The sequence below is a fragment of the Amphibalanus amphitrite genome, unplaced genomic scaffold (genome assembly GCF_019059575.1).
Source record: "Amphibalanus amphitrite isolate SeventyFive unplaced genomic scaffold, NRLGWU_Aamphi_draft 000503F_arrow, whole genome shotgun sequence".
Taxonomy (NCBI): Eukaryota; Metazoa; Arthropoda; class Thecostraca; order Balanomorpha; family Balanidae; genus Amphibalanus; species Amphibalanus amphitrite.
In genome coordinates, this window is record NW_024881997.1 from 416,113 (window position 1) to 428,023 (window position 11,911).

An 11,911-nucleotide genomic window follows, 5' to 3' on the forward strand; every position below is an offset into this window, starting at 1 on the left:
TCGATTTTTCTAGACCCCTGCACGGCAAACTTCGGTGTCACAGACGCGAACTTCAAATAGCTGCTAAAAATAGAGTTTTAGAGATAAAGACAAATTACGAGCACGGTTGTGTGGCGTTTGACCTAGAGAAAAATACAAAAATAGTGTTAGTGACCTGAGATCAGAGGTCAGGTCAACGACCCCGAGCTGTGGTTTTAGTTTTTTTTTCGCAAATAACTTCGACAAAAATGGTCCTAGCCTAGAGCTACGGCAGTGGTACCATCGCATTTGCCTTGTCAAGCCGCGTCGAATGATATATATTTTGTTTGGAAAAGGACAAGTTTTATGTTGACCTCATGTGACATCGAATGACCTTTGGTTGACCTTGACACATCAAAAGTCGTTTATGATGGATTCCTACCCGCTGATCACGAATCTGGCATCTATTTTCCTCTAAGCCTTTATTTAGAGAACCTCCGGATGGCAAAATTGTCTTATTTATTATTACTAACTTGAATCAGTGAAATAGCCTCTAGCAAGGACTCTATTCTGTGACCTTGACCTTTTAGCAGCCTTGTATCGTAAGATGAACCACAAATAGGGACCTGATAAGCCTCAAAACATTTCAAAACATCTTGGAAGTTGACACGCAAGATGTACGAAAAAGTGCAAAGTTTGAGGTCAATTTTGAGCATGACCTTGACCTTGACCTTTGATGTTGAGCACATTTTCGGAATTCTCAGATGATTCTCTTCTTTCGTTTGACACCCAATTTTGCCGGTTTTATGCATCCTGCCTTCCTCTATAGAACGCTCACTTTGAGATCACTACACATGTGCCGGTTTTTGCCTTTGACCTTGACCTCTGACCTTGAAAATTGACCTGAGGTCAAAAATTTTGGGTGCTTTAGAATCGTCTCGTAAGGACCTTTCGTTTGGTATCTCTTTTGTTTGCGTAGCTCCCTTATTTACGGAGTTAGACAGCGGGCGAAAAACGCCCCTCCCCGGGCTGCGGTGGTTGGAATTACCCCCCGGGCCCGGCCGGGTTAACAGAAGAGAGGATCTTTCCCCAGAACCCTGCCAGTTCCGAGAAACATCGGTGAGGCGTTTTACCTCGGCGGGGCGACTTGCCCCGGTCTACCCTACGTGTGGACAAAAGTACGTCACGGACAAAAGTACGTATAGCAAATGTACGTAGGGTATTAAGTACGTACCCCACCCTTGGGTTAAGCTGATCAATGTGTAATACTTTTCTTATTCTTTATTTAATGAGCATTTGTTACAAGGCATAGCAAAATTTCTCGATGAGTAAATGGGCGAAATGGACAAAGCTATATTATTTGGTATATGAATTTATCATGAGTTCCCTGTAGTATGGCAACAGAGCAGCAATAAAGAAAAAGTGCGGCTCAACTTACACTACTATACCCTACTTCTAGCTTACGTACTTTATACACTTCGTACTTTGGCATACGAACTTTTGCGTACGAATATTTACGTACGTACTTTTGGCATACGTACTTTATACACTACGTACTTTTGTATACGTACTTTTGCGTACTAACATTTGCGTACGTACTTTTGGCATACGTACTTTATACACTACGTACCTACTTTTGCATACGAACTTTTGCGTACGAACATTTGCGTACGTACTTTTGTCATACGTACATTTTACACTACGTACTTTTGCATACGTACTTTTGCGTACGAACATTTGCGTACGTACTTTTGGCATACGTACTTTATGCACTACGTACTTTTTCATACGTACTTTTGCGTACGAACATTTGCGTACGTACTTTTGACATACGTACTTTATGCACTACGTACTTTTGCATATGTACTTTTGCGTACGAACATTTGCGTACGTACTTTTGGCATACGAACTTTATCGCCTACGTATATTTGCGTACGAACATTTGCATACGTACTTTTGTCCTACGTACTTTAGCGATACGTACTTTAGTCCTAAAATCACCCTCGCCGGACCTACTGGTTTTCTTGGGATCACGATATCCGGTGACATGTCCTGGCAGAAACATGTTGATGACATTGTGTCCAAGGGATCCCGAGCCCTCTACATGCTGCATGTAATGAAGAGGTTTCGGCCGCCACAAGAGCAGTTGGTTAAGGTATATACCACATACATAAGGCCACTGCTCGAGTACTGCGCCCCTGTATTCCACGCCGGACTAACTGTTCAACAGGCTCAGAAAATAGAAAAGGTACAAAAACGGGCCGTCAAAATAATCGCCGGATACGATGAAAGCTACCAGGACATCTTACAACGCCTTAACCTGGAAACACTCGCTAATAGAAGACAGACTTTATGTTTAAGACTCGGTAAACAGATGCTCAAATCGATAGCACATCAAGACTTATTCCCGAAATCGAGAGGCTCGATATCCGGCAGAGAAACGAGAAGTTCTAACACTCTTGAAACGTTTTGCTGTGGTACTCGCCTGAGGAGGTCATGCATTCCACATATGACCTCGCTCATTAACCTGGATATCATGTCGTCCAGATAGAATATGGCCTGTACGCTACTGTTATCGTAATTGCGCCAATGTAGTTGCATTTGTTTATTTGCAGTGCCTCAAAACTGCTGTACTGTTATCACATGCGCTATATGGGCAAATGCTCGCAGCCATGAACTAAATACACCGTATCTCTCTCTCTCTCTCTCTCTCTCTCTCTCTCTCTCTCTCTCTCTCTCTCTCTCTCTCTCTCTCTCTCTCTCTCTCTCTCTCTCTCTCTCTCTCTCTCTCTCTCTCTCTCTCTCTCTCTCTCTCTCTCTCTCTCTCTCTCTCTTTCTACATACGCGCGCCGGCCGAGGGGGGGGGGGGTGTACGACCCCCCTCGCCGTTTCGCTCCTGGTGGAGATAGCGCGTCGCGAAAAAAAAAACGAGCGTGTGCGCCGTTACGAGACACAGAGATTGATACCCGATTTTAAGGTCCTAGGTCAACCGGTGAACTCTGAGGTCAGGTCAAGTGCCCCAAGGTACGGTTCCGTTTTTGGTGAATAACTTCGCAAAAACGGCCGCCGAGCCGCGATTTTGGCAGCCTCGTGTTCGCCTCGCTCAGGAGCGTCGAATGATATGCTTTTTGTTTGGGTGAGGTCAACTTAGGGTGTTGACCTCAGGTCACGGTCAGGTCAGCGCCCCCAGGTCACTAAGTTGGTCGAAGGAGGTCGTGTCGCATTTCATTCGATTCGGCAGGTCTTCCTGAGTCCATTGGTGGCTTTTCCGACTCGCTAGCTTTATTGGATCGGGAGTTATTGACGAAAAACTAATATGACCCTAATGACGTCATAAATGACGTCACGCAAGATCAACATTGCAAAAGTGAGCATCGAACCTTGCAAGGAGTGCATAAAATCACGATTCTGTGTGCTTGAGATATAGTTGGAGATAGTTCCCGGCGCCAGAATAGCAGTTTTCATTTTTCCCCATTGACTTATAGGTAGGTTAGGTATTTTGTATGGTGTAGGTAATGGTGAGGTGAGGTTACGAAAATGACCTGACCTCATATGACCTTTAGGAATACTCCGAGATATACAAGTTGTGAGACTGGTAATGGATACTAGATCCTGCAAGTTTCATTTCCCTGTGAAAGCTCCTTTGGCAGTGACGGCGTTCCGAAGTTGCGACATCTGAAGACCGTGCAGATATTCACTTATGACGTCATAGGTCAGTGACCTGACCTGACCCGAAAATGCGGTTAGTGTAAAAAGATCCGGCTTGGGGGAGAGTGGGGCAATGGCGGACGGTGGGTAATGCCGGCCACCCATCTCTAGTGAGTACTTTGTCCATCACTAATCAGCTGATGTTGTTTACATTTCACTTGAGCGCCATTCTAGCACGTGGTGCAAGTTTGTCACGGTAGCTCCATTATTTTCATTTTTATAGCGTTAAATGTGTTTTTCGTATCTGATTTTTAATTTTTGTTGCATCTATTTGCTGACTGTGAAATGTGTTAACGCATTTTCAGAAGTGCTGCTTTGCAATGACCTTCAATTAAGCCTTTCTTAGGCGACTGCTGGATGTGAGGCGTTTGCGGCGCAATGCCTTTGACTGCTGCCTGCTTTCTTAAAATAAAGCTGACCTCGGGGTAATACCGGACACGTGTCCGGAATGACTCCACGCGGTTTTGTTTGCGACTTCTGTCGTTAAAGCTCAACGTTTCGGGTTGCTGTGTTTACGGTTGTGTTAGTTTGCTTGCTGTGTTTACGGTTGTGTTAGTTTGCTGCTCTGTTGGCGCCGCGCTGTTGTGTTGCGGCGAGTGCAGTGTTGTGTTGCAGTGCAGTGTACTGTTAACTGCTGAATACAGTTGTCGTTTCTTAATTCTCACTTAAATTTCCATCGAAAGAACGGTTTAAGGATGAATACCAGTGACGATATTTCGACTTTCGTGCTATTGCACTTAGTGGCCGGCATTACCCCTCGCTTTTTTGCACCTCCATTTTTCACCACATTTTCGCGTAGGCTCTGAATCTGTCATCAGTGATCTGAGATACTAAAACTGGGTGCTATCTGAAAGCGTATTCCTTTGGCTATAACCACAGTCAAAATCACCATAAAATAGCTTCAAATAGCTAAGCTATTGAGCAAAATGCTTATGGTGTCGCCATTGCCCCACTCTCCCCTGGATCAAAGGTCAGGTGTGATAAGTTAGCTCTCTACCACCAGCGTATTCGGAGCTATCGCGAAAAAAAAACTATGGGGGGGGCGCCCCCGGCCGGCGAGGGTTAGAGATAATAATAAAGAAATGTTTATTGAATATTTTTAAAACAGTAAACCGTAAAATTATATCCTGGTAGGTTTAGTAGAAAATACTCCGCGCAATTTACATAGCCTTGGAACCAAGCGTTACCCTACATAGAAGGTCGGGTTCACCTGACAACTTCGGGGACGACGACAACGACAACCGACAACGACAACGACTATCAGCTAGGGTTGCACTAATTGCCTATATGCCTGCTTTGTCATTTTATCAGAGCATTATCGATTAAAACACTGAAATAAATTCATAAAATGAAGATATTTGCTGTAAAAGAGATAAGGTGCAGATTTGGTCAAATTAGGTGCATTTGCGGATAGCCCGTTGTGAAAACGGCTACTTCCATACCATACGATACCTATCCAGTATCCAGTGTCAAATGTCAATCATGTCGCCCTGCTAGTTCCTCCTAGCCAGATGAGCGACAATCAGTTGATATTGTGACGTCACAGCACCTTTATCATCCACACCAACAATGCGAATCACTTCCTGGGCGCAGTCCCGTATGAAGTCACGCCTGTCGCGCTCAGGAACCCTCATCATGAATGGACTGACGGCTGCAAGAGCCGCCTCCAGCTCCGCCCGTGAGCGGTAGACGAACGTGCTCTCTGGCGCCGTCACGTCTCTGACCTCCAGGCCGGCCGTCTGTGCGCACCGTCCGAACTCTCCGGCCGGGTCGGACGCTCCCTGGTACGGCGTGATGAACGCTCGCCAGTCGCCCATGTACTCCTTCCATCTGGGCATCGCCGCTACCTTTTCGTACATTGGGTAAATTTTGTTGTTTGCGATGAAGATTAAGATGGCTTCTCCACCTGGAACGAGAAGGTCGTGGATGTTCTGCAGAGCAGCCCTGAAACGCAGGACGGACCGTGATTACACTGTCGTATAACATGCATGACTAGTTACATCAAAAGTTCCCATTGTTTTTCTCACAACACCGTATCAAAGTCAAAATAGCATTAACCCTCGCCGGCCGAGGGGGGACGGGTGCTCCGAACACGCTGGCGATAGAGAGCTGAAACTTGGCATACCTGACCTTTGATTCAAGCCGGATCTTTTGACACCAACCGCATTTTTGGGTCAGGTCAGGTCACTGACCTATGACGTCATAAGTGAACCTCTGCACGGACTTCAGATGTCGCAACTTCGCAACGCCCTCACTGCCAGAGCTAGGAGATGTCACAGGGAAATGAAACTTGCAGGATCTAGTATCCATTATGAGTCTCACAACTTGTATATCTCGGATTTTTCCTAAAGGTCATATGAGGTCAGGTCATTTTCGTGACGTCACCATTATAAGTCAACGGAGAAAAATGAAAACTGATATTCTGGCGCTGGGAACGATCTCCAACTATCTCAAGCACACAGAATCGTGATTTGATGCACTCCTTGCAAGGTTAGATGCGTCACTTTTGCAATGTTGACCTTGCGTGACGTCATTTATGACGTCATCAAGGTCATATTAGTTTTTCGTCAATAACTCTTGATCAAATTGAGCTAGCGAGTCAAGAAAGCCACCAATGGACTCAGGAAGACCTGCCGAATCGAATGATATGCGACATGACCTCTTTCGACCAACTTCGTGACCTGGGGGTGCTGACCTGACCTTGACCTGAGGTCAACACCCCAAGTTGACCTGACCCGGACAAAAAGTATATCATTCGACGCGCCTGACCAAGGCGAACACGATGCTGCCAAAATCGCGGCTCTGCGACTGTTTTTTTTTTGCGAAGTTATTCACCAAAAACTGAACCGTACCTTGGGGCACTTGACCTGACCTCAGAGGTCACTGGTTGACCTAGGACCTTAAAAGCGGGTACCAATCTCTGCGTCTCGTAACGGCGCACACGCTCGTTTTTTCCGCGACGCGCTAGCTCCACCAGGGGCGAAACGGCGAGGGGGGGGGGTCGTACCCGCCCCCCCCCCCCCTCGGCCGGCGCGTATGTAGAAAACCAATAGGTCCGGCGAGGGTTAACCCACGCGGGGCTGGGGTCTCCAGCCGAACGCGCGGGGCTGGGGGGGGGGGGTAAATTTTACCCCCCCCCCCCCCTGTTATCTCCCGAACTAATGGTCCGACTTGGAAAATTCAAACGCCAATCGAAAGCTCTCATCACGAACAACTAAAAACATGTACTTAATTTAAAGTTTGAGGTCAAGGTCAAGGTCAGGTCAAGGGTACAAATTGCAAGTTTCTACAGTATCGGCCTTGCACCGTTGCCGTAGTTGCCGTAGTTGCCGAAGAATGGAGTCATGGACTGAGACTGATCGCCCAAAACGTGTTCTTAGGCTACCAAGACAATATTCGTTGCATACAATATCATTCAGAGGTCAAGGTCAAGGTCAGGTCAGGTCAGGTCAGGTCACCAAAAAACAAAATATAGAAACATGTGCGACACATGTTTTATGAGTCATTTTACTCATAGAATTCAATAGGCACACTCAATAAGTGATTTGGACCTTCTCTGGATGAATTTCAGGTCGAGGTCAGGTCAAGGTCAGGTCAAGTGAGGTCAAATTTTGAAGTTGGTTGTTAAGGCCTAAAAAGGTGTCTATCTGATGCAGTTTTTCACAGCGAATCGGATGGTGCTATTTTCGTTTCCGTACCAGGTCTAGAACAAAAAAAAAAAAAATCATTTTTCAAAAAATTTGTGTGTCGTGACGTCATAAAATTTTTAATATGTGAGCTGGTGCTTTTTGCCATGATGAATAGATATAAATATGCAAAAATGATCAATAACATGGCAGAAATGTAAAACTTTTACTGTAAAACAGGCCAAATATGAGAATGAGCTTTCTGAATGATGAATCTGATGATGCTGTAAAGCGAAAGCTCATTCTCATATTTGGCCTGTTTTACAGTAAAAGTTTTACAGTTCTGCCATGTTATTGATCATTTTTGCATATTTATGCCATAAAATTTTGAATAACTCCCACATTTTTGAACCGATTCTTCTAAAAATTGGTATGTAGGTGGACATAGACCACTTCTCTGACATACCTATATTCCGGTTTTTTGACACACTCAAAATTTTGGATTTTATCATTATTTTCCCAAAAAAGTCAGTTTTTGAATAAAAAAATTGGGCCAAAATCCAAAATTTTCAAAAAAAGCGAGATAGCCATTTGATAGACAAAGTAAAATTACGTATAATTTTTTTGTTACGTCTTGATTCCTTTAAAAATGAAGATGCTAGCGGCGTTTGAAATTTTGCCGTTTTTGAGGCGAAAATGGCGAACATGACGTCACTAAAACGTCAATTTCTCAAAAATTTTCCGACGGATTTCGCTCAAATTTTCAGGGAACGTGTCAAATTGATGTAAGAAAAGGTACTGAAAGTTTGGCGGCGCTGCGCGCCGCCGTTTTTGAGATATTGCAAAAATTCGCGAGGGGGGTAAAATTTACCCCCAGCCACGCGCGGGTTAAGTTTGGCGTCTGCACAACATCGATCGATAGTTTTGCCTGTTTTGCTCTACGCGACTGACTGATTCTGGCTCTATAATACCCAAATCCCAATCAATGATCACTATGCAGGTTTTGGTTCTATAGTCAATATGTACATATCGACAGTTATTGGCTACGCACCCAGTTCCTGCCGATAGGGTAAAGATGCCTGAGATGCCTACTTAGCGACCCCCTTAATTTGAACCATCACTGCTCACGCTTTATGGGTGCCACTGTATTGCTGGATTGATTTTGGGAGATATCGCTCATTTTCCTATAAGAAATTAAGAATCCATTTCATTTGCTGCCCAAATATCCACCAATTTATTTGAAGTGGGCATTTTGGCAAACCATTGAAAAAACGCTAATAGGGAACACGTCCCGATTAGCGGCCGGGGAGGGTCGTTAATAGCTTTATGGGTTTCCCCAATGTACAAATAGCGAAAAATGTTTCGCTCGAAAGCATGAAATAAGACACTTATGTACCTATAACATATACGCAACGCAGTTAATCACTGGAAAAGGAGCATTCAGTCAGCACGCTTATGTTTGTGGAAGCTGTTCACGTAATACACCAAAGGCGAAAATAAGGCGAAACCCCTTTTTTGGAGTTGATCCCGTATTGTATGCCCGCGCTAGATTCGCCGGGCCGATTCGGTGCCCCTGCAGTCTGCCATGGGAATTGGTATCACCCACCATACATCGCAAGCTTCAGCAACTCCTCATTTTCGCTTCTCTCTTATCCAATTCATTTCCCTTCTTGAGCTATTTGCGACCATGTCGGGCGCAAATTAGGAAATATTGGGCTGCCATGCATTTTTAACCACCATGCAGTGCACAGTCAAGCGATTCACTGCGGGAAGGCTGCAATCAGTTGAAAAATGATTGTCGATTCAGAATAAAAAGTTACATCATCTTAACGTGCATCGCCTTTCATCAGACATGGCACAAATATACACGGTTTGAATAAGAAAATGACCATTTTTATTTAAACTCACCTAAATCGTCTCAACAAAAGCACCGACAACCGGAAAAAAAATTGGGATTGCTAAACAATGTATGGCAGTTCTTTTGAAATTGTTTTCGACCAGACTTCTCTTACCAGCTTTTATGTAGTGAGGTGGGTCGCAAATAGGAAAGGGTCGCTAATAAGGAACCTTGCCCTAAACATATCTGGTTCTGAGCCCAGTCAATGCACACCGCTGGTTCTTTATTCGTATCCACTCCCAGCCAATTCACACCTCGTTCTTCATCCAGCCAATACACACCTCTTGGTTCTGCACCCAGCTAATACACACCGCTGCGCTTCTGCACCCAGCCAATACACACCTCTGGTTATGTACCCAGCCAATACACACCTCTGGTTCTGCACCCAGTGCAGGCAGAAGAGGGAGACCACCCGGTGGAAGGTGAGGCCGATCTGGGCGGCCGCCGCGGCCGAGCCGATGTCGGCCACGCGGAACCGCAGCCGCTCCGAGCCGTACGTCTTTGTGGCGAACTGCACCATCGGCTCCGAGACGTCCACACCGAGCGCCGAGCCAAAACTGGGGACAGGGCAGACGGTGACTGTCTCCCAAAGGCCGGCGTGTGCAGACGAACGCCACACAGAGCATCGGCTGTGCTCCGCACTCCTAGACTCGGCTTCGTGAGAAGAAGATCCGCATCTAACTTTAATCGAATCGCAGAGAGAACTGTGTCACATACTATCTACATATTTTTTTCAATCTGCATGTGGACCTCGCGAGGGTACCGCAATTCACGGCGTTGGGCGCGTGGCCCCATGGCGGCAGCAGCAGCAGCAGCAGCCGTCACTCACCAGGGCAGCAGGGGCACTGGGGGGCAGCCCTCACTCACTGGGGCAGCAGCGGCAGCAGCAGCAGCTCTCACTCACCAGGGCAGCAGGGGCAGCAGTAGCTCTCACTCACCAGGGCAGCAGCGGCAGCAGCTCTCACTCACCCGGGCAGCACAGCAGCAGCAGCAGCAACAGCTCTCACTCAGCAGGGCAGACGAGGCAGCAGGGGCAGCGGCAGCAGCAGCTCTCACTCACCAGGGCAGCAGCAGCAGCAGCAGCAGCAGCAGCAGCAGCAGCAGCAGCAGCAAGCAGCAGCTCTCACTCACCGGGGCAGCAGGGGCACTGGGCAGCCCTCACTCACTGGGGCAGCAGCGGCAGAAGCAGTTCTCACTCACCAGGGCAGCAGAGGCAGCAGGGGCAGCGGCAGCAGCAGCTCTCACTCACCAGGGCAGCAGCGACAGCGGTAGCAGCAGCTCTCACTCACCAAGGCAGCAGCGGCAGCAGCAGCGGCAGCAGCATGCAGTAGCTCTCACTCACCACGGCAGCAGCGGCAGCAGCTCTCACTCACCAAGGCAGCAGCGGCAGCAGCAGCTCGGTGAGCACGTCGCCGGTGCCGCAGCCGATGTCCAGCAGGCGGTGGTGGTCGCGCCACTCGAGTCGCGCCACCAGCGCCGGCAGCAGGCGGCCCACCTCGCGCCGCTGCAGGCCGTTCGCGCCCACGTACAGCTCCGGGCTCTCCATCTGGCACCGGCCGGCCGGCCCGACTTCAAACACGAACAGCCGGGAAATAGTCCGCTTAGATTGGGAACATGCTCTGCAAGTCATCTCATTAACGGCCTATTGTCCCTACTTCTCACGCATCTTCACGGCCTAGTCCGCTCTCGCACTGCCTGTATATAAAGAGGACGGTCTTCTTGGGCTGTAACTTCATTGCTTTGGCAATGTTTTAGAGCGATTTTTATATTGATTTTAGGCGTAACGCTCATTAGTAGATTTTGGTACGCTTGTCGTATTGGAGGTTGGCATACCTAGTCAACACAGAGACCCAAGGCGGTAATTTACGTGAGAAAAAGGGGTACGACGTATAGGTAGATGCATACGCGATTCGAAAAAAGGAAACGGGATGCCTTATAAATGTTTTGTTATTATTCATTGAATTCTCAATAGACCTTTTTCAAAACCACAAACGCACGAATCCAACATCCTCTTAGATAAGCACAAGTGCCTGAACTCACCTGTATGCCTTTGGCTTGCAGGTCGACTGGGCAGCGACGCACCGCTTGAGGCGCTGGCAATCGCCGGAGGGTATATATCGGCTGCGGGACCCCAATCGGCCCATCGCGGCACCCACTGCGGCGCACCCCGCCGAGCTGGCAGCTGCAGCCGCTCGGGATCCACCATTGCTGATGCTCAGAGGTCACAGGTCAGCGGTACGACGGTGGCTCCACTCTGTGACCGTAGGTGGGGCGGGCGACAATGGCGGCTCGCTCTATTTCGGGGCTTCTTATCAGCAGTTGTTGGAGGTATTGTTAGAATGAAGGTAAGATGTCATCTCGTTCGAAGACACATAGTGGTTTAAGTTTAGTTGTTGATTTCAACCCTCAATGTTGTCGAATGTCGATACTCGATGCGTCATTATAAATGCCTCAGTTTTCATTTAAAGTGATTTTTCGGGCTACACTCACGTAACACCTAAGGAAAAAATCAAATATTTTATCTTTTATTGATAAGCCGGAAAGACTGTTTTGAAATGGGAGATTCAAGATACAAATGCAACATATATCTAATAACTAGCTACTGGATGAGCGTGCAAAACAATACTTATCATGTTCGTTTTATTGACAGTCGTCTACCAATCAACAGTTGCCGTCAACATCCGTATTGTCATAACACGACATAAGCATGGACGTCCCCAAC

The 11,911-nt window shown here is 47.1% G+C and overlaps 1 protein-coding gene across 1 annotated transcript; it reads right to left on the reverse strand.

Moving 5' to 3' along the window:
- Positions 1-5,043: 5,043 nt before the first annotated feature.
- Positions 5,044-11,289, reverse strand: LOC122392850 (juvenile hormone acid O-methyltransferase-like). Its single transcript, XM_043388175.1, has 4 exons — positions 11,230-11,289; positions 10,563-10,758; positions 9,561-9,746; positions 5,044-5,610 (listed from the first exon to the last, which is right to left on the reverse strand). Exons 2-4 carry the CDS (start codon positions 10,733-10,735, stop codon positions 5,160-5,162), a joined length of 810 nt encoding a protein of 269 aa, XP_043244110.1. The 5' UTR covers positions 10,736-10,758; positions 11,230-11,289; the 3' UTR covers positions 5,044-5,159.
- Positions 11,290-11,911: the final 622 nt, after the last annotated feature.